This window comes from Geospiza fortis, unplaced genomic scaffold (genome assembly GCF_000277835.1).
Source record: "Geospiza fortis unplaced genomic scaffold, GeoFor_1.0 scaffold44, whole genome shotgun sequence".
NCBI classification, from domain to species: Eukaryota; Metazoa; Chordata; class Aves; order Passeriformes; family Thraupidae; genus Geospiza; species Geospiza fortis.
The window spans coordinates 1,532,236-1,556,406 of NW_005054404.1; the positions used below are offsets into that span (position 1 = coordinate 1,532,236).

Here is a 24,171-nt window from a genome sequence, read left to right on the forward strand (position 1 = left end):
TAGTCAACATTTTTCTTCTGTGTGGATATTAGTTTATTGAATAAGTGGCATCTGTTTTCCTCCACATCACTGGTGGAGTAGGTATTTCCTTTTGACAGCTTTGTACGATTTATGGGTTTGCATGCTATGAAGAAAAATAGTACTAAGCAAAAAATTCCAATTCATTACCTCTTAGTACTTAATTAAGTTCATACGCATTGCACACTATAGGTGAACCCTGAAATGACTGTGACAGCCACTGAGCAGCAAGTTAGATTATCTTTGGAAGACAGAGAGACTTTTAATTATCTTGACCTCATTTTTTCCATCTATGATATTCATAAATTTTCATTCTATTTTGTTGCCTCCATCAGATGTACCAAACCATTCTAAAAACAAGATTATATCCTTAGCTATTTCCTTTTATCTGCACATTTAGGCACTGAATGTTTTTACAAATAGTGAAGGCAAGCAATAGTTTTTATCAGCTTACTTCACACAGCTGCAGATGAATTATGTCATACAGGCTCCCCATAATAATGGTTTGGTTTTGAAAATGATAACAGCTTGATAAAAGAAGAAAGCAGTGGATCTGGCTATCAGTAGATACAGAAATAAAGAGAGCCTGGGCTTTACCTGTCAGGGTTCTGCGTACACACATGCATCTGTAAGAGGATCCGCTGGGTGAAAGTCTTAAAGCATTGCCCACATTTCCAAAGATGCCAGTCACTGAACTCAGAATTTAGTTGGCTTGTTGAAGTTGGGCTTGCAAGAACTCGTTGGTTTTTGACACTGATCTGGTTAAATCCTGACTCGATGGACCCAGACTTATCCAGGAGAGAAAAATTTCTGCTACACGGAGTCTGTGGAAATACTATGGATCGCTGTGGAGTGGCAGGGGATAGTTTGCTACTTTTATTAAATGGCTGTAGGGTGTCTTGTCTGGACATGGCCTCCATTACAGTCGAAGGGACATTCACTGGGAGAAAACAAGAAAAGTAAATAAGATCCTTTTTATGCCTTTTTAAAACTAATACAATTTTGGGACACCAAAAAAAAAAATCAACATCCATTTTCTTGACACTACAATGAAACAGTTTTATTTTAACAAAGTACAAAAGAAAAAAAATAGAAAAAAAGAAAAAAAATTAAAGAAGAGCTTGAATGAGACAGTGATCTGAATGGATGGTGCTGATTTTGTGACACTGAAATGAAAATTCATGCAAGGGAGTGTCTGAGACTGAAAGGACCCAGAGAAGCCTGACTGTGATATACTTCTATTACACAATGGCATTGTCATCTGAAAGAAAAAGCTGCACCACTTGTGATACCCTGACTCTGCATGTTGCAGTCAGCATGTCTGACTGCTATATCACAGACAAGCATGAATTTTGAGAGCGTGGAGAAAAAAATCTCTGCTGGGACCCTCCTTGAGATACAACAGGGCCTAAATATCTACGGCAGCAATAGTTCCCTCATCCTACAAAAGGGTGGCCTCTGAGGATATTACACCATTACATCTCACAGATGGTCACACCGCCAATGCAGTAAGAAGCCAGGGACTTCATCATGTATCTTATGCCTGCGGTTAATAGCAGGTAGGTCACCATGAAACACTGCAAAGCATAGGCAGAGAGATCTTCGTGCATCAGTTTCCCACCTACAAAACAGGCATAAGAATGCTTTAAAGTCCCATGAAAATTGTTTCTAGTCTTATGATCGTCCATTAACTATGGCTTGTGACGCACTCAGATATTTCAGCAACAAATGCAATATGCTTTTCACAAAGAAGTGATTTAGTGCTGAATTTGAATGTTTTCTGATAAGAAAGGCAGGAGGTCAAGCAAGTAGAAGAAATTGAACAGCTGCCTCACACCTTGAGAGCCATGTAGATCATACAGAGATCATACAAGAGTGCTGTGGAAAAATAGTCAGCTGACCAAAGCTTGCACCACAATGCAAAAATAAACATCATTTAGGCCATTGGACTGAGTAACTTCTAATGCTTTCTAATTTTGGCAGACTCAGGCCCATGCGCTATTATTTTCATGGAAATTTTTAAATTAAATGCGTTATATACATATAAGTCTCTGTACACAAATTTGGTTACAAACTGTTTATATATACAAATAGGTACATAGCATGTATTAAACTGATGATTAGAAACTATAATTTTGTTTTGGTAAATCATGATGATAAGAGCAAACATGAGTAAATCATGATTTCTAAGACCAAACACGAGAATTTCAGTTGTAAGCCGGAATCAGCCAATATTATTTAATGTAAAAAAAATCCAAACAAACAAACAAAGAAAAAAATCCCCAAAACAACCACAACTTAATATTTGATAATAATTTGAATCATGACAGTTGCCTTTAGAGTTCTGTTCAAATATCTATGATCAATCATAATGATTCCAATATTATATTATTAGAAGATATTTAAGTTATGTCAGTTGAGGTCCATCCTAATCTATTCTTTTTTGTAGTATCTGAGAATCTCATTTCTAAGTAGGTTTGCATCCACGTATCTGTCTATCTCAAGTTTCCAGAAACAGAATACGTCTTCTATGTCTCTTCAGTACCAGGAACAATTTGTATACTATCATTTTGCCTCAATATACTCAGAAGAAGGAGATCACCTTTTTCTTTTATTTTATTTTCTTTAAATTGTGGTTATAAAAGTCGACAGAAGCAGTGAGATCAGGCTACTAAAGACCTAAGGAATATAGGCAGAACTTGTGCTGCTGACAATACCCTTGTGCAGAAGATAAGCAGAAGGTACATTCTGGGAGTTTAGGTGGGACTGAAGTCCTATACCAGTCTGCAGCTGGCTCCATGGTCAGAGATTAATTTCATCTACTCATGTCAGTGTCTCTATGGATGAAACTCTAGTTTGTCTCACAGAGAAATAGCAAGAGACAATATTTATAGATATTATCCATAATGATTTTCAAATAAATTTTTTGTAGTCTTGAGTTTCTGAAAGAAAAAATAATATTTCTATATAGTACACTCCATAGTGTATGGCATGGCATGGCTTTCATCAGCAAATATTTCTGCCAGAAACTAAATTTCTTTTAAACTTTTCTCAAACTCAACAGACTCAACAGAAAACTCAAGATGAGAAAGGATGTTTATTTTCAACATTTTAATCCCTGCTATCTTGCTGCTTAATTGCTGCATGATTTAGTATCTAAGTTCTGCAAGACACTAGTTCTTCCTAACAGTTCATGCTGTTTAAGTGTCCAAGTACAGGACCAAAAACATGCACCTTATGCATCATTTTCTGAGTGTGGGCAGTCACAGAGTTACTTTAGACCAAAGTCAACAGGTCCATTCTTGTTTTTTTCCACTATATAGATACATATAGTTGCCAAAATGGATGCAAGCTCTAACTAAGTCTCACACACAAGCAGTAGAACTGAAGGATGTGCCTGGATCACCCATTTTTGTTACAGACAAAGGTATCCAGCACTAGATTTTGTCTGTATTAAAAGTAACTCTTCATGCTTAGTTTAGTGAGGATCCGTAGCAAACTAAAAATAAAATGTTGAGAACAAGTAAAAGAATGGATGAAACTGGGGATGGTCAGGATGGAATAGAGATTTATTGTCATTTCAGGGTGCTTACATTCAGCCGGTATTTTTAAAAGTAGGGTTTTATGTTTAACCACAAGGATCTAATGTCTTTAATCTGCCAGTCAAAGCTTTTCTCAACATGCTCAAAGGTAATAGGAAAAAAAAATCACCAACAGAGGCCCTGTTGGCTTGCAATGCATTACTGTTTTGGCAAGACAGTGGTTTGTGATAGGTCTAGTAACAACTGAGAGAACCAAACAAACTTGTTTGCAATACATTAATTAATCACTGATACAGAGCAGTGATTCTAACCATACCGTAATTTTGCAGTGTAAGTGTATCACCTCACCTTAAATATACTGCAACGTTCATTAAATGCCATAGAATCAGAGAATCATAGAATGGTTTCAGTTGGAAGGGGCGTTAAAGATCATCTAGCTCCATGCCATGGGCAGGGACACCACCAGAACAGATTGCTCAAAGCTCCATCCAGACAGGTGCTGAAGTTCCAGGGACAGAGCCCCCTGTAAAATGCTCTATGATGTATCTGATTAGGCATGAAAGAGGAATTATGGCTTACACAGGTAGAAATGCAAGAAAGAACTTACAATTTTCATCTTGTGCAATGCACTGGAGAGGGATTCCAAAGAAAGATGTGTAGCTGTCATTGTACCACACTAACAGCTCAGTGCCCCTGGGGATATCCATACAAGCCCGGTAGAATATATTTGACCTAATCAAGAAAAAAGAAAACATGGCATAATTTAGGAATAGAGCATTCTCATCTTATAGCACATGGTATTACAGTAGAAATTCATTGTTTTGGAAGCATTTCTGCAGATAACTAAATGAATAACCTACTGGTTGTGTTAAAACCAAATCTGTCATTAGAGAAGGACTTTGTTCCTGTAGCACTAGCTAACAACATTACAGACAAGTTGTATCTAGCATATATTGAATGCTAAGGTTTCAGAAGGACCAAGATACCATTAAAATACAGGTATTTTCTTGCAAAGTGTATTTCAGGGGGATTTTAGAATGATACTTTCTGCTTACATGGTATAATCATCTGAGTGGTGTACACAGATCAGCAAGTACAGCCATTTAAACAGCTTTGCATTTGTCACCTGCAAAAGTTAACCTATTTTAGGGTAGACAACATTTCTTTTGTGAAGAGAAATTAAACTAATAAATACATTTAGCAAGACCTTTGAGATAGCATGTGGAGTGACCTTTCATGGCAGTAATATACCTTTAAAAGAGAGACCTTGGGTTCTTGAGAAAAACAGACTTTGACTTAGGGGAAATAAAAAAATGGGATTAATTGGATCATGCAGTGTTAAAATCTTCCACTACATGGAATGTGAGGGCAGTGCCAATGATTTAGTATGTGTAAATCAGTGTTACCATAAGTGTGTATCTCATTGTTCCTGTGAGAGAACACTGGGTATTTCTAGACCACTGAAGTGGGAACACGGTGGGGGGGAAGGGAAAAATCCTTATGTCTTTAGCATAAAAACAAGAGCCTTATCCTGATCTTGGACTGATGTAAATAGCTTCAGAGTGATACTTCTGCAGTTAAGACATTTACATGGCAGCAAAAACTGTGCTAGATTAGAATCAGGCACAGGATAAAAGACAAATGTTATCAGTTTGCAGTGGCTTCTCCCTTATGCTTCACATGGAACAGTAAAACACACTCCTCTGAGATGGATAGAAATTCAATATATACAAGAAGAACAGTCCACTCTTGCTGAAGGATTACATACCAAAGTGATACAGTCAAAGTACCAAGAAATGAACATTTTTTATAACCGCTTATGTAAGGCAGAAAAACATCTACAGACCAAAAAAAACTTAGGCCTCAACCAGTTTTCTGAGTGAAGAATTGCTACAAACATTATTCTGAAGTTCAAGATAAAAGTGTTTAGGGTTGGTAGGCCTTAAATTTAGACTTTCTATAAAGAATTGGCTGTAGCAATGCAATTTGTTCCTTGTATAACACTGCAGACATAAGGAGAATCTTCTACCACATTTTTCATGGCAGTGAGATATGCACTTGTCAACATATTTTGTCACCGCAAAGTGGCTCTTGGCAACAGGATCATAAAGATCAATAAAAAAGTGCAGATTCTCAATATTTTACTAGCAGCTGCAAAAATTTCATTTATCTTGTTATTTTCCTCGCTTACTGCCACCCTGTCTCAGGAGGGCACTGCTAGCTAAGCAGAACGGTTTTCTTAGCCTTCTATGAATATCTGACAAAAACTCTCCTCTTTGTGTCTCCCCTTCATCTTCCCTCCTCCTCCTTCTCCTCCTCTTCTTCTCTGTCTCTCTTTCTTCCCAGAGCTTTGCATTTAGTTAATTCTTTCCACTGTTACATAAAAATGAAAATCGGAGCCACACTATAAATTACCGGCATCTCTTAACTTGAGAAAAATTGAGTCTACTTTGTACTTCACCCTTGTAATATTTCATCTCTCAGTTTGGCTTCCCTTAACATAAACACAGCAGCCGAGCAAATGAATGTGCTAAAACCAAATGACACACTTTGCCGCTGAAAGAGCAGAACTGTTTTTGAGCAATGGGTGGTCTGTGGGGCTTGGAGTAGGCAGGGAAAAAAAAGTGTAAGCGTACACCGTCCCTTACAAGTGTGCAGAGCTTCCAAAACTCGCAGAAATCTCTGCATGCTGAAGTACATCAAAGGGATTTTTCCCTTTTCGGATAATATTTCCTTTGCTGACATGTATTTAGTATTGTGGTTGGATGACTCATAAAGATAGCTTCATGGCGTCCCAACGCAGTTGAAGCAGAACACATGCCAACAAACATTATTGTCAGCCTCAAAATAAAAACAAAACGTTCAGCTAAGGGTCAATCAATCAAGAGCACTTTGAAGAAAATTCCATTTAGATATTACAAATCATAACAGAATGAATTTAAACCAGCTGACTTTCTGTGAGGAGGACGTCCATGTACAATAAAAATTAGGCTGGTTTTTCAGTGTCCAACTTTTCTATTTTCTTACACTTGGATGCAGTCACTGGTGATGGATGCCAGTTTTTTAAATTGTGTTTTTGTAGTTCATTTTATAAAGATCTGAAGTAATCGAAAACAGATCAACAGAGGGAACTCTAAGTAAAAACTCCATCATGAAAGGAGAGTTGTAAAATCCACTTAATATTGACAGATGTGTAATGACTTTCTCATGTTCACTTTTCATTTAGTTTTGTCATCTATATATATGTGTGTACGCATATATTTTTTTCTTATTTTTATATATGTATGTGCACGCACACATCAGCACATAGAGAAATAGTCCACAAGATACCTACAAAAATACTCTTTCATCACAACAATCTTTATTCATTACCCAGTGTGTTTCTTTAAAATCCTATGGTATTTTAGCTATAGATAGCAGATACCTAAGTATATAATAAAAGATTTGTAATGTATAAATAAGATTGTTATTTTTTTTAACTGCAGCATTGTTTAGTCAACTGGCCAGAGAATAAAAAGGCTGAAAATGCAATTGAACAATTTTACCATTGTTAAATTGGATCCCTATGGTATAATCAAACTTTATATATTTTATTTTAGCTTGCTTTTGTATGTTTTATTTTTAATTTTAAAGGTAGTTTAAATAAGTTTAAGATTTTTCCTAAATAAAAGACACTCTGCTCTCTAAAGCAACCAGCAAAAATCATTGCTCACTGCAACTGGCAAGCCTGGGGCATTCTTTGATGTGCTTCCTACCACATTTAATAAGGCCAAGCGGTCGCTTCTGATTCTCAGGAAAAAGGTTTGTTTATAGCTGAGATCATGTATTTATGTAATGTGTTGTCTGGGTTTTCTGGATCTATTTGCAAGTACAAAGCAAAATGTACCATAATTTCTTTACATTTTTCTTTGCATTTTGACTTTCTCTAGCCAGCAGCATAAGAGGCACAAGCTCTAGCAGTCTTGGCCAGCAGGTGCACTCAACAAAAGAGCTCGAGGTGTGTGCACAGCTCGTGACTGACCCTCAGGATGCCTCTGGGTGCCACTTTTCCCCCTCCCCTATCACATGCATCCCTCTTAAGGGTGGAGAACTGCTTGTGTTGGCTTGCCTCTGCTGAGGCTGTTTGAAACAGTGCAGAGAGCTCTGTGTGGCGGGGGGGTCACACAAGTGACACAGAGCTGCCCTCGCTCCCTGGAGCTTCACCCCATGTGTGCTGCCCCATGTCAGCACATCCTCCAAAGCTTGGATACTCTCTTCGCAATCAAAGGCAGAAGTACTCCTGATGGTCACAGCCTGATAAAACACTCTCATTTTGTGTCTCTGGGTGAATCAAGAATCACTTTACCTGTACTGAACCACGGTTAAGTTCTGCTCCCCACAGTGCCTGGCACATCGGATGTACCTCATCCAGCTCGACTTACTGGGTTCTCCACCATCGATAAAGTGCTGCAGTGTCCCATCTTGGTCATATATCTGGGGGAGATGGCACAAGGTCAAGTAGTTAGAACAAATCATCAGTAATCATTTTCGCTGCTTTGCTGGTGTCTCTCTTTCCAGGACTTTATTGCCATGTAGTTTGTCATCCGTGTACTGATACTTTTAGAAATATACATAAAAATGCAGAAAAATATTTTAAGAGATGCAAGTTTATCTTGTTTCTCTTATCAAGCCAATCTTTTCATATTAAAAATATTTGTGGTGTCTCAAGGATGTGACCATGTTTCCCAAAGAATATTTAACCTATTTTGACAAGCTGGCCTTAAATAATGAACTGCCAGATAAACAAGAAAATCTGGATGTAAAGTGTGCAATAAAATGGCTGGGACATCTGATCAAGGGGCAGTAGCAATCCCTAAACAAGGATCCCTTCCTTAACATCTCAGTTGCAGCAAGAGTATTTACTTCAGCAGCCTTACATGATATGTTAGGGAGTTGTATGATCCATAATATCAAAACAAATGAGACTTAGAAGGAAAAATGGAGTTGATGATGCCTTTTGGAGCTCCCTTGAGACACACAATTTTTTTGAAGTACCAAATGAGAAACTAGTCCGGAGGGAATTGTTGTTTTCCTAAACACGACATCCCTGCTAAGGACATGAGAGCCAGTTATGTTGATTTAAATTTAAAAAAAGGTAATATGTTTGTATTCAAAAGTGGATGCTCTCTCTGAAGTCAAGAATAGAGTTGCTCTGGAGATTCTGAAGTGAAAAGATAAATGTATTATGCATACCTACCCCCTGACTGCTGAAAAATGTTATCTAGATAGGTCTAATCCTACTAAAAGTGTGTGATCTCACAAGGTTTTTACTTGTTACACAATTGCTTTGGCAAACCTCACAAATACATCTGAACAATTAGGAGCCTATCTGAAGTAAATCTCATTTTCATGCCTTTTGCTCCTCTATGAACACCATTTGCTTTAACATCCTTCCCCCAGAAATGTTATTCCTTTTGAAATTGTGAGCCTAAATTGATGTCTTCTTGAAAGTTTAATTCAGTTAACTAAAGAGGAAGCACATTTATTACATTGAATTGAACATTTCTAGTAAATACAGATTAACAATCTTGAATATCTATTTCAATATCAAGGGAATAATCTCAAAAATTGTGTGACTATATTTGATACTTATGATTTTTTAAAAGAGGGTTTCCTATACTTCACACAAAAATATACATAGGAATCAAAACCTAGTTTTTTTCCTCCACTAAAGGAGAGTCTCAAATTCAGGAACCACCCTTGCTTTTATTTTTGGCCAAGAGGGACTTTGAGTAATCAGGAGGAATATGTCCATTGCAAGAGCAGGAGAGACACAGAAATCAAGTATCTATGGCGATTCTCATCCTTTTTTCCTGTGTGTCTGTGACAAGGATCAGGTGGAACCTGGCCAGATACTCCTGTGTTGGATAAGCAAGATGCTACCCCAACATGCCCTGAGTGGAATAAAGTCAGAGAATCAGGAGTCCTCAGAAGTAAACAAATACTTTAATCCCAGTGATTAAGTTGATTTTTGTATAAATGCTAACATGCTGGTTATCAGCAAGGACCTATTCTTAAGCAAATATCTTAATGTATGCTCAATATGTGAGCAAAATATGCTAAACTACAAAAATCTGTGAAGAAATTGGAAAAGTTCTACACGACATCAGCGTATAAAAAGGAAGAGAAGGAAAAATTAATGACTAAGTACTTGGCTGAAACCATTTTGGCAATATCTATGCAAACATTCTCAGCAGTGTTTATTACTTATCCATTTACATGCTGCTTATTCACACAACAATATATGTCTTAACATGATGCAAAAACAATTCCCATAAATAAAGAGCTGATAACTTCCTAATTCCCAGATGATATGAAACAGGAAAGACAAAGAGGTCTGCCATAATCAGTAGTGACACTCATGTCTTAGCACACAGGGCTCTATCCAGGGCTTTGTATAAATAGACAGTCATTAAATGATATAAAAAATTAAAATCTGTCATGAAAACATAGGACTGGGTCTTTCCTGGGCCTTGGTCTGGAACTGGAAGGACTGTGCTGTAAGACTAAGTATTTTCAAATACTTTATTCTGCAAGTACTGATGCATAAAGTGACACTATGCCTTCCTTGGCCATATTGGGATATTACTGACATTGCTGCAAAGTCATCATCTATCCAACAGCACTCTTAGCTCTTTTCTTACAGGATTGTAAACCCATCTGTAAAGAAGAAGAAGCCCTAGGCTTGGAAGGTAAATAACAATACTGTGTTGAATCTATTTGTCAGGTTGCACAATACAGGTTAAAATCTGGAAAAAAAAAACCCAAAACTCAGATATGGTTATTATTTTTCATGTCACTGTTATGCAGGAGTTCTTATTCATTTTACAGTTTTATAAATCAGAAAACCAGTGAAGAAATAACTGCCTGAAGAAACCCTCATGAGGGAGAAAACCATAATCTGCCATAACAAAGAAAAAACAAACTTGTAGCCCAAGCTGTGAACACAGGCACTACATTTAACAATGGATATACATATTTACCCACATCTCTATTACACATGCATACATCCTTAAACAGCCATACTTTCTATTACAGAAAATACTGCAGAAACCTGTGATAAACTGATGTTACTGGAAGCCTTTGACTACCTCACTTGATCATTGCATCCATCTACACTGGCATAAATTTCTCACACATTGCAATAGCCTCATGGCAAAATAGAATACCATTTCTCCAAGTCCCTTCAGACTTCGCATTTATTTTTTCTGTGTCTCACATAGTCGCTGATCCAAGTGGTGGAAACAGAGTTAGTTATTTCATTTTTCTACTTTGATTGCACTTGGAAGTGTTACCTAAGCTTCATACTGGACCCTGATAACTCTTGGTTTTGCTGGATATTAAGGGTTTGGGTTTTGTTGTGGTTTTTTGTTTGTTTTGTAATGGAATGAACCAGATTGTGGAACAGGCTGGAATCTGATAAAAGAGATCTGCACTCACCTCATCTGATTTGCATTATGGTCCCCCCTTAGCAGTTGCCTTATAGTTAATTATCTTCTTAATAGGTTCTTGACTGTTTACAGATATTTTACTGGTATGTTGCAGATCAAGAGACTCAGAATGTGATACATACTTCTCCTCTATGAATTTCATCTTTTGACTTCAGGATACAACAGAAAATGCTTCATTTTCCAGGAAAATAAGTCAAAAGCATAGTCATCAGAATACAAGTCTTCTCTTTTCAGTATTTTCTTTTATTTTCCTTGCAAACACCCCTTTATAAAGGAATTGAGACATAAATAGAGGGCAGGTTCCTCTTCCAATGTCTGGATTGGTTGAGGATAATTATTTAGAGGACATAGATACTTTAATCACAATTGTAAGAGCAACGCACAATGGCAGTAATAACTTCAAAAGCACACTGCATGCCATATAAGTGATGCTCTAAAATCTCTGAACAGCCATAGCATAAATAACAGAAGTAATATAAACATGAGTCATCTAAGAGTTAAGCAGTAATAAAAGACAAGGTGAGTGCTAAAGAGATTTCTGGAAAGCTTCAATAACTTCAGTACTGATAGAATCAGTATTGCTTACTTGGATCATTAGGGCAAATCTAATCCAGTGCTAAATTGTTGCCCCCATTTCTGGTATAGATGCCACAAAATTTTAGATTAAAACAGCTCAAATGTAGCGGCACAGCTGCACAGAAAGCCAAGTTATGAAGCAATTAAAAACTAGTTCACAGAAGCGATAGCAAGCGCAAAAATAGTTCTTTGAAATTCTTCCCTCTCTATCTGTTGCCTTCCCTTGTTCTCTTTCCATGGCCTGCTATTACATCTTTAGAAATTCTTGCATTTTATTTTTCCATTTAGTCAGGTAAGAAAGGTATAAGCAGATAATTATTTGGCTGCTCATTTTCACTTCAGGCAGTCAGGGAATGGAGTGATCCTGAAAATAAAATGTTTCTTTGGAGACACATTTATATTGTAAAAGTAGTTATTAGAATATTTTTTATGTTGCAAGATATCAAAAGAAATGTGAGGAAAGCCACAAAATATGCAAGAGTTAATTCTAACCATTGTAGAGACTCTTGCATTTTGCTGTTCACTGCTATTCTCATTGATATCATATGCATAAAATCATAGAATTTTCAAATCATTTACTATGAGTCTTCTCCTCTCTAAAGATTTACTCTTGCCTTCAATGCAAAGATAGCAAATATGTATCTAAAACTACTGGTAATATGGTAAAAAAAGTTGTAACCAGACATGTTAGATGTAGTAGTATCCATACAAGTTATATCCTTTCTGTAACAGTGCATGAACCTACAGGTCACAGTTACACTGGAAGCTTCTTCTTCGCTAACTTGGACATCAGAACTCAATAAGCTCTATATTAAGCAAATCTCACTATTGTGAGACCCTGCTTTTGATGTAAAAACAATACATTTTCTAAAGGTGTCTAACCTGAACAGAAGTTGAAAACAATGCCAAAAAGGATAATGGTTACAAGTCTGGCTATTAAGCTGACAGTCTGTAAAATGTGTGCAATTATAGAACCATAGAATTGCTTAGGTTGCAAAAAGACTTTTAAAATCATTGAATCCAGCCCTTAACCCAGCACAGCCAAGCCAAGCAGGGTTGAGGTCCCTGCATTAAGTCCTTAAGTCCCACAGCTAAACTTCTTTAAAATACCTCTGGGGAAGGTGACTCTATCACTTCCCTGAACAGCCCGTTCCAGTGCTTGACAACCCTCTTGGTGAAGAACTTTTCCCTAACATCCAAGTTAAACCTCCTCTGGCACAGTTGGAGGTTTTTTTACTCTTTCCTGTTGCCTGGGAGACAACCCCAGCTCGTGCACTCCTAGATCCTCCTTTCAGGCAGCTGTAGAGAGCAGTAAGGTCCCCCCAGTCCTCCTTTTCTCCAGACTAAACAGCCCCACCTCCCTCAGCTGCTCCTCACAGGACTTGTGCTCCAGATCCTTACCTTTCTCCATTGCCCTTCTCTGCAGGACCTCAATGTCCTTTTTGTAGTGAGGGACCTCGGACTGGACACAGGACTTGTGTGGTGTCACCTGTGCCCAGTACAGGGGCACAATCCCTGCCCTGCTCCTGCTGGCCACACTGCTGCAGACACAGGCCGGGATGCCATTGGCTTTCTTGGCCATGTGGGCACAGCTAGCTCATGTTCAGCTGCTGTCAACCAGCACTACCAGGTCCTTTTCCACCAGGACATCTTTCCAGTCTCTCTTCCCCCAGCCTGTACCATCATGTAGGGTTGTTGTGACCAAAGTGCAGGACCTAGTATTTGCCCTTGTTTGACCTCACAGACTTGGCCTCAGCCCATCAATCCAGTCTGTCCAGATCCCTCTGCAGAGTCCATTCACCACCCTCCAGTAGATCAACACTACTGTGTAAATTAGTGTCATCTGCAGACTGGCAAAGGATATACTTGATCCCCACATCCATATCACGGATAAAGATATTGAACAGGGCTGTTCCCCACCACTGAGCCCTGGGTAACAGCACTTATGACTGGCCACGAGCTGATTTAGCACCACTCATCTCTGTTCTCTGGACACTGCCAGTTTCTGCTTTTTACTTGAAGAGTACAGGCCATCAGCATCCAATTTTTCCAGCAGAATTCTGTGGGAAACGGTGTCAAGGCTTCACTGAAGAAAAGGTAGATAATACCCACAGCCGCTCCCTCATCTGTGAAGTATGTCACGCTTTCACAGAAGAAAACCAGGTCATTCAAGCAGGACCTGCCTTTATAAACCCCTGCTGACTGTGCTCAGTCCTGGTTGTCTGCATGATGGCACTCAAGGTTCTTTGCTCCATGACCTCCCCTGGCACCAAGACCATGCTTACAGGCCTGTTGTTCCCTGCATCCTTTTTCCTGACCCTCTTGTAACTTTGCTTTATGTCTGCTGGCTGCTGGTCAACTGGAACCTCCCTGATGAGCCAAGGCCACTTATAAATGATTGAAAATAGCTTAGTGAGCTCTTCCTCCAGCTCCTCAAGACTTGTGTCTAACCCATCTGACTCCACAGACTTGTGTATATCCAAATGGAGCAGATCTCTTACAATTTTTCTCTCTATTACAGGGGCTTCATTTGGCTTCCCACACCTGTCTTACAGCTCAGAGGATTGATTATTCAGAGAAGAACTGGTCTTACTATTAAAGACTGGGGCAAAGAAGGTCCCTCAGCTTTTTCCTCATCTTTTGTCACTGTTTCCTCACATATCCACCAAAGGGATTCTGCTTGGCTCTCCTTAAGGTGCTACATTTTATAGAAACCTTTCTTATTTTCTTTTACAGCAGGTAAGTTCTACTTGGGCTTCGGCCCTTCTAATTGTCTCCCTGCATAATTTCATTACATCCTCTGAAGCTGCCTGCCCCTTTCTTCGAAAGGTCACAAACTCTCTTTTTCCCCCTAACTTCCAGACAAAGTTCTCTTTTTGACTAGGCTAATCTTCTTCCCCCACCAATTCATCTTTTAGCATATGTGGACAGCCTGCCCCTGTTCCTTTAAGATTTCCTTATTAAAGCACATCCAACCTTCCTGGACTCCTTGCCTTTCAAGAGTGCCTCCCAAGGGATTCTGTCACTTAGTCCCCTAAACAGGCTAGAGTCTGCCCTCTGGAAGTCCAAGACAGCAGTTCTGCTGATCTTCCTCCTTACAACTCTGAGATTTGAAAACAATCATTTTGTGATCATTGTGCTCATGACAGCCTTTAACCATCATATAACCTGTAAGTCCTTCTGTGTTCACAAACAGCATGGCACATTCCGTAGCTGACTCCCTCACCATCTGTGTCAGGAAGTTCTCTTCCACACACTCCACAATCATCCTGGATTTTTTCCCCTCTACACTGTTCCATTTTCACAAGCATCAACTAAATTGAGGTCTCCCAGGAGAACAAGGGATGGCAATCATGAGACTTCTCCCAGCTGCTTATAGAATATTTCACCTTCCTCGTCATCTTGGCTGGATGGTCTAAAACAGACTTCCACCAGAATATCTGCTATATTGTCCTTCCTCTTAGCTCCTACCCATAAACACTCAATCCTGTCATCAACATCATCTCCTTTTGAAGGAAACTGCCATATCTTCATTGAACTTTTTTTTAATTCACTCTGCAGCACTTTACTCATTATCTGCAATGAACTAGTACTGTAAGTAAAGTTGAATACACGTAAGCTCTCTTAGAGGGGGGAAGAGTGTTAAGTGGCTTTACTGGTAGAAGACAGCTCTACAGCCAATAGAACAAATTACAAGGATGGTTACCTCTCCCATACAGCTGAAGAAATAGCTGCCTCTTTCCTGAAAAGCCCTGAAACTCAGATAAATGAACAGTAAAATTCAGTTATTTGACTTGCTTAAGGCAGTCATTGTTCAACAAAATGCCAATGAACTCCAGAGTTTATTATGACACGTATACATTATTTATTTGTTAGAGCTTCTATTCATATCAAACTGAAAGGAAACTAAATTGTATGCATGACTTGATAACTTACTCATTTAGGTTGGATTTTGTGTAGTGTGCTGGTGCCTAGCAGCTGGCTTTGAAATCAGCACACCACCAAAGGACCTCATTATCTAGAAAGTTGGAAACATTTAGCAGATGCTGCATGAACTGAAAGAGAGAAGATACTAGCACTTCATTGAAAATATTACATTTAAGGAGCATAGTTTAGGCTGAAAATCAAAATACAGCTGGGTTCATATTGATAGCAACAAGTGCTCAAAGAATGAATGCTTTTAGACTTTTAATGCCTTAATATTAGGTGCTGGACATCTGCTTTAGGACAGGAGGGCCCTTCTAAGTATGTGTCTTCTCCTTGTTACACGCTGAATGAAACAATCATGCGTATAACCATAACTTCTTTCTCATTTCTTTCACTAACTTGATAACCAAGTAAGGGTATTCAGCAAGCTTTCTAAGAACTCTTTAGTCCCACTGTATAAAAGAAAAATGAAATATAATGCAGCTCAGACACAAACTAAAATGCACAGAAAACTCCAAATTATTTTAATAAAAAGAAAAACTGATGTTGATTTATGACAATAGTAATAATATATAATCACATCCTTTGCAAAAACCACATCTCAAACATTGAAATATATTGTAAATTATGTGCTATCTTTCAGATTACCTATACAGCGAACAGGCTGAACAGCCTGGATAAAGACAATATCCATCATATTCTGATAAATCCAGTTTTGATGCCTAATAAATATTATTGTATCTGTAATAATCAACTATACATGTAAAACTGGTACGCAACCATAGTAGTGTGCATGTCATCAACCTCATTCTGCTATAAGTGGAAATGTTTGGACAGGTTCCCCGTTCAATTGCATGGTCATTATTTCAGAAAGACATTAGTTATAAATACTTCTCATACATTTCACTGTTTCTTGATAAGACTAATTGATTTGCTTTACCAGTTAAAGTATGTCTTCAGATTATTTATAGGCAGATAGCAGAATCAAAAATATAAATATATTTCAGATAACATTCAAGCTTGTTGTCTTAGGAGGAGATAAGAATGCTTTGGTTTATTATTATACAGAAAATGAAAGCCAGTTACCATGATCTTTACATCTATATGAAATAAATCCATGCCAATAACTAGTTACTTGTTTTGAAGTGCTTCTATTCTTATAATAACAACTGATGGTATCTCCTTGCCATGTAGAAAATGCAACAATCCATTCGAAGTATGATTTTTCTTTCTTGAAGTATTTGTATTACATGCAATTTGTTTATACTTAGAATTATCATCAAGTTTTCCAAAGCAATTGACAAAATAGAAATCTGAAATAAATGAGCAAGGAGGAAATCTCAGGAGGCCTCACTAGTTAAAGTCAAAGGAAAATTTTTGTCCAACTGAATGCAACCCCTCTATGAAAAAGCACAGAAATATATCCTGACAGCCAATGGTCTTCTTTGGCTGTTCACACAATGCAAAGCAATTTTCTAAAATTAACCATATCTGATACAGAGTGTACATCTTATAATATCTACGCAATGTTTTTCTCTTTAATCTAGCAGGCATCATCTAGCAAATTTTATAAAAGAGAATACTTGCCAAATAATATTAAAAGCTATTTAGTTTTAATGTTTCTCAAAGGGTTATGGCATATGAAACTATAAACATTGGTTTGAACTGTCTGTGCTAGGTGAAAGGCTTCATCTCTCACTTAGACCTCAGTCCAGCAAACACTTCTGCACATGTTGTAGTCCCATTGATCTCAATGGGACTACTCGTGTGTGAAATCAAGCATCTGTGTAAGCAGTTGGAGGATTGGGGCCTTATTCCAGAAAGTGTCATGAAAGCAATGCCCTGCTGATTATGTGGACTTCATAAAATTACTTTTTTTAAAGTCAAGTCTCCGTGGTTTGTTTTGACATTAGCCCGTGGAGGTCCTGGAATAGGAAAGAATTTCATGTAATGCAACAGTGTTACTCAACACCAGGGCGATGAGAGGAAGACACAGAGCAGAAAAAAACTCTATGCGTGAAGCTGGAAACTTGAACACATGTAAACAGATCTGTAAAATACCAGTGCCCTTGCAGTACCCACTGACATCACAGGGCCTTCCCTGAGTGTGATTCTGCGCTCTCCTGATAGGTCCAGTGATAGGACAAAGAAAGTTGTGGTGCTCTGGCCACAAGTCATTCTGCAATGGAAACATTTTTGTTTAACATTGTTATTTCCCTGCTCACTGCCCTGCTCGCTACCCTGCCTTCCTGTGCAGCCCTGGTACCAGAAGATCATGTGGAGGCAACAGATTGAAGTGATTTTCTCCAGTCTTTTCTATGTGGGACATGGAGCATGAAGAGAAAAATGTTACCAATCTAGGCCCTCTGGTCACTCTTCAGAAAGACTGAGAAAGAAACCAGACTAAAAATGAAAAGATGTTTAAGAACAGAGAAGCAAATTATCAAAGCTGAGATAACCCAGAAAGACTCTCACACCTGTTGACTGGTAAATGCAAATCCTGGTAAATATAACAGGGAAGGAGTTACAAGTAAGGGCTCAATACTGAAAACTCTGATTCGACCGAAAAGAATCAATGAACTTACTCAGTAATGAAGCTTGTAAAATTATATTGGGAGCCAGACAATCAGTACAGTTATAGCGATTCTTTCTTGCTCCCAGTGCCTCTGGAAACAAAGAACTGTTTCCTTTGCAAGGTAATGGCAGACCTTAAGCCGTTTTCTTGGAGGTTCTCAAAACCATTAGACATTGAAAGGTGAAATTAAAAAGTGTTTGTTTCATTTTGTTTTTCATTCCTTTACACAACCAAATATCCCAGAATGATTTTAGCAGATTTAATCATTCAGCATCAAGCTAGACAATGCAGCTGAAACAAGTGTGCATGTATACACTCCTGGGGTGACTCAGAGTCATCCCCAGAGAACTCACTCTGGTGGACCAAAAGAAACTCATCAATGAAAATCGTTCTCATTTGCCCTGATTCTTACACATAAGAAAGAAAAAACTATGGAGAGTCTGTTCTTCAAATTCAGTGCTTACCTTGCTTGTAAGAGGAAGCTGATGGCCCAAGAATGGCACAGCTTTTCATCCCTCATTCCTATAATTTCTGTAAAGTGCTTTTTCAAAGCGCTGTTCTAAACTGTGTTTTTGTAGTTTGTGCATGAATCAGTACTTCTAGAGAGGTAGCAGATCTTATATGTACAAATCTCAGACTCAGTGATTAGGGGTATTTTCAGAAATACTGAAATACAGTGCATAGAACATACGGCACAATTATCATTCTGTAATTGACTTTGGTTTCAGTTAGCAACACGTGGGGCTTTTCATTATTTTCTTTACCTTTAGGATTTTTAAAAGCTCCAACACCATATTCCTTTAAGCATTTTAAGAACTAGATTATAAAGGAACTTCTCTTCTTGAGCACAGAACAGCTTGAGATTCTAAGGGATCTGCAGAGAGGGTGTCAAGAGGATGGAGTCACTCTTCTTGGTGGTGCCAAGCAAAAAGACAAGAGGCAATGGTCAGAAACTGATGTACAGGAAGTTCTACATGAATAGGAAGAAAAATTTTACCATGAGCAATTTTACCGTGACCATTAGAGCAATTAGAAGAACCAAGAGGTTGCAGAGTGTCCTTCTAAGGATATATTTAAAAGCTGTCTGCATACAATCCTGAGTAGCATGCTCTAAGAAGCCCTCCTTGAACAGGGAGGTTGGACTATGTGACTCAAATGGTCTCATCCAACCTTAGATAAAAAATCCCAACCCTCATGCAGAAATGCATTACATGTGAAAATACTCTCTGAAAAGAAAGCCTGTCCACAAGTAGCCTCCTCTTCAAGAAATGTCAAGAGCATTACTTTGTTCTAAACATGTATTGCTGCCTAATGTAATGGTTGTGATCACTGATAAGGTTTGCTCCTGGACCAGGGAAATACTATATAGTTATATTCAGATGTGTAAAATTAAGTTCAGGTGTGTAAACTAGTGTTTCTGGTGAGTTCAAGTATTCCACTAAAGTTCCAGTGACTGCTCCAGAAGACAAGCAGTTATCCTAAAGTTCTGGGCATTACTTGTCAACCCTGTCTGTATGTCTTAGATACTTTCCAGGATTTAAAATTCCACTAAACACCTCCATTCAGGCGCTTGAATTGCTCTGCAGATGCCTGGGTTTAGCTCCTGCCCTGAAAATGGTTTGTCACATGGCTTACAGCAAGTACTTAAAGTCTTGATCCTGCAGCTGTAGAAAACAGGGAGTTTGATAACATTTTTTCTGCACCATTTGCTGCTTATCTTCACTCTGAGTTTGTAAGTAAATATGGGTAGGGACAGTGTTTACAGTGTATGTGTAGAACATCTTTCACAGCAGAGCACCCATTTACTACTACAATACAGGCTCCACAGATAATTCTTTCAATCCTTTTCTAAACTTCTCATTAAGGCTTGCCATAAATGAGGAATTTCAGTAAAAATTACATACCTTAGAAAATATACTTAATTCCTTTGTGAGTTTTAAATAATGAGGCACAGTGATATTTTTAGTTTGGAATATTTTGGAATGTCTGGAATGTCAACTTCCCCAGATGATGATTAAAAGGTCAAGTAATAAAGTATATGATAAACTGTGCCTGAGATTCCTCATAAAACAATGAGTAATGGCTGTACAAACTGTGTTGCCATGTTTTCATATCAAAAAATTCCTAGAGTCTATTATTCCTTCAAATTTGTTAAACTATAGGACTGTTAGAAAAAGATAGCACATGAATGGCTAGTTTTCAGCCTCTTTGGGGCTGAAGTCAGAGTCAAGAAGCAAACAAAAGGAGTGCAGTAAAGTAGTGCTGATGTTGCTAGTGGACATCATAGTAGAGAATGTGAAAAGGGTTTTTTTCATTCCCAAGTGCAGGTCTGGTGTTGGTAAGTATCATGCTAAGTTTCTTTAGAAGTGTGTTTGTTTCTGTGAGGATTATAACGTTAGATTAGAACATTGCTTGAGACACAATCACAGGAGCCCTCCAGAGCTGTCAAGCATTTGGCATATCTCACTTATCTCTAAGGGTGGCAGGGGCCATCAATACAAAGTGGACCATCAATCAATATGGGGTCTTTTTCAGACATTGCTTGTCAGCTGATCAGAGGAAGACTTTAGGGAATCAGCTTTCCATTATCAGGATTTGGTCTGTGATCAGAACAAGCCACTAAACCTTTTACTTTTCACTTGGCAAAAACATACACACTGGAAAAAAGTCCTGACAGTTCATTCATTTTGCTCCATCACTGGAGCCAGATGATGTTTGACTGGGGAGACCCACCCTCTTTGATGTTGTACTCTTTTGAGAGTGCCCTGCTGTGAAGAAAATTTTCTCCTTCCAAATTAAAGAGAAATATTTCTGTGTCCAGCTGTTAAATGTGACGTTTGCCATTTTTCAGTGCACTGGCTTTGTGCCATCTCGCAGGCTGTGTTTCAAACCTATCTTTTTCCTTTCCCCTTCTCAGCAGCAATATCCACAATGTGTTAGTGTCTCCAACTTTTACATACATCAATACCAAAAGGGAAAATAAAAGTAATGCTGCATTTCTCTGAACTACAGCAGCAATATTTACATGCCTCTTCTGATTTTTTTAATTAAAGCCAGCGATCCTTCATGCAATGAAGGATAAAACCCTTAAATATGATCTATGAAAAGCTGACTTCAGTTTCATTTTGATTGCAGTAGGCAAACCATGCCCAAGCAAAGCCTTAGTAGAAAATATTTACTGGTTAAATGAGTGTGGATATTACTAAAACTTGTTTTGTGTCCACATCAAAAAAATGGCACCCATTCAGCAGCCCTGGCTCTGTTTAAATTAAGACAAACTTCTCATGAAATCTTGAATAAATATTTAGGTTTATGTAATCAAGAAAATCTGTCTCTTCTCGTATTTATTAAGTGTAATTTTTAGAGTTATAAAAACCACTGTCACCAATTGTGTATACAGCAAATAAAGGGTGAACTCATCATTACAACATTTTGCCTATCCATTGAGGTGGATGAAATGCAACAGGTTCCAAATATTCTTCAGTTCAAGCTCTCCATAATCATTTTCATTTGCATTTTTGCTGATACAGAAAAGGATCAATGTTTGATGGATTTTGGCAAAGTCATTATTACAAAACTGTGTTCTGTAATTAATCTCAGGCTATGACCAGCAAATCTGAATAACTGCTCATGTACTCATCACATCTTCATGCTGTGAAAATTAAAACCTGACTGAGAGCCTCAAAGGATGAGAATGGAAACACTTAATTTGGAAAATTACATGAATGGTAAAAAAAACAAAGCACTTCCCCTTTAGGTAATCACTTTGTAGATCCATGCCAAAAAAGAGTATATTCAGATAGATTTGATCTAGAAATAAGCAGTAAAGATGCTCTTAATCTGGACTACATGTAACTCATGGACACTTTTTTAAAAAAATTTAGAATGATACAGGTTTACAAATAAATAAACATCAGCCTCTCTCAAAAAGGGTAGCAGAGAGCCAAGCTGCATTCTGAGGGGCTTCAGGCAGTTCTGAAAAGCTGTCTGGTGTCTAACAAAGGCAGTGCTGGGGCTGGAGATGTCCAAGCAATACAGAGACGCTGGCTTGTAATGGTGTTGGCAATTCAACAGCAGGCATGCTTGCTTGTTCCTGGAATGAATCAATCACTGCCACTCCTAAAATTGCAAGCAGCACATATATACTCTACAAATGGTACATTTGGATCTCTGCATTGTGCTGGTTCCGTGACTCTGGTTCCAAACAGGTGACCTTATTATATGAATATAATTTATGCTGCTATGGTCCTTCTCTATCCTTATTTCCAAATCAATAAAGAAATAATTTTCTTCCTGATAATTGTAACTTTCTCTTATTTAGCTAACCAATGTTACCCAAAATTTTCTTTACTTTCCTCTAGTCTCCCATCAGCCACTGTTTCATCATGTTTGTTTTTTCTGTCCCTCAACCTATCAGGCGACAGAAAAACACCTGAGAATACCTCATAAGAGTGAAAATGAAGGACTGATTCCAAAGACTTGTGTTGGCCTCTGTCACTATTACTTATTCTGCATTATTCTCTTTCACCTTTAAAAGCATACGCCTTACCTTTATCCTTCCAGTTTTTCTCAACTCTCCTCCCTGTGCCAAAAATAATTTTCTGTAAAAGGGAAATTTTTGTCCCAAACAGGAATAAGTGAAAATGTATAGGTGGCTTATATAGGCAAACACAGATGAAGCATAAATAGTTAAGCAGTTTGTGTAGCAAATCTGCTGGCCTTAAATGACCACTTTTTTACAAAGGAACTCAAGGTAGATAAAATAATTTAAAACCAATAGAACCAGTGATTACAATCCATCTTGAATATTTTAGCAGTAAAATGATTTATGTAAAGCAAGTTTTATTTCTCCTCAAGACTAAATTAAAAAAAATTAAAATCAATCAATTATTTTGAAGATTTTCCTGCATCCTCAAAATTTATAGCAAAGGGGAAATCAATAATTTTTAGCAAGGTTGCCTGTAAAATTATTTTGCTGGATCTGTTCAAAACAGCACAATGGTTGCAAAGCAATAAAAATAACAAAATATTTTGGAGCAAGGGTTTTTATTTTCGTTTTTTTTTTTTTAAAAATTAAAATCTCAAGATTTTATAAACCAAAATAAAGAGTTTAATTGAAAGCTTACTGTGCCTTAAAAATTAAAGGAATTTGGAACTGAGAAATACATATTTTGTTTAGAAAATGTAGGAACTTCATATTTAGATAATTTTGAACTGTTTTCCCCTAAGTTTTATTCATGAGAAATTTCCATGAAACTAACATTTTTTTTTTGCAGGAAGTTTTATTTTCTGAGCATTCACGTGAAAACGAAAAATTGTTTCCTTGGGAAACTCCAACAATTTGTAACCAGTTATCTGTTGTACCCCAGTTAAAGACACACATAAAAGACACACATGGCACCTAAGAGCTTGCAATCTAAAAGACACAGATAAGGCTAAATTAAATGAGAGACCCAGAAAACATGATGAAAGTGTAACCTTTCTCCACTCCTTCCCTGTATCTTTCTCCCTCATGCACAATCACAAAAATTCTCTGCTTAAATACAAAAAGAATAATAGGGAGTACAGCTACACAGTTTTTCTGAGTTAAGCAGAACTTCCCTGCTTCCCCTCTGCCTGATAGAAAAGCTTTGGTTTCCCAGTGGGGTACAGATCTCTACCAGCTTCCTCCTTTTCCTGGGGAAAATAAACCCTGGATGTATCTGCAGGCAGGTTAAAATCTGAGCCCTTTCTGGGCCAGCTGGTACCCCCTGACCGCCGGAGCGTGGGGAGGCAGTGTCAGATGCATGTTACTCCAGGGTTTTGAGGGCAAAGGGAATACATACTAAAGAAAGAGCAGCGAAACTAAGCAATGTAGAAAATACCTATTTTTGCAAGGGGTTCCTGAAGAACCTCTTGCTGATAGTAAACAAATGAGTCCTGGTTCAGCTTCTTTTTAATGCCTCACAGACCATGTACTTACTGTATGTGGTTGACTTTCCAGGCTGGTTTGACCATTATATTTGTAAGACGAGAGTTTATTAAAAATAACTGTGAGCCAATT

At 37.9% G+C, this 24,171-nt stretch overlaps 1 protein-coding gene across 1 annotated transcript in view; it reads right to left on the minus strand.

Annotated features, from left to right (window-relative positions):
* PRDM6 (PR/SET domain 6) overlaps window positions 1-24,171 on the minus strand; it is an 80,141-nt gene that overhangs the window by 21,556 nt on the left and 34,414 nt on the right. The window contains exons 5-7 of the mRNA XM_014309134.2: window positions 7,906-8,033; window positions 4,168-4,292; window positions 616-958 (exon numbers count right to left, since the gene is read on the minus strand). Coding sequence (XP_014164609.1) covers window positions 616-958; window positions 4,168-4,292; window positions 7,906-8,033 — 596 coding nt within the window. The remainder of the gene's footprint in view (window positions 1-615; window positions 959-4,167; window positions 4,293-7,905; window positions 8,034-24,171) is intronic.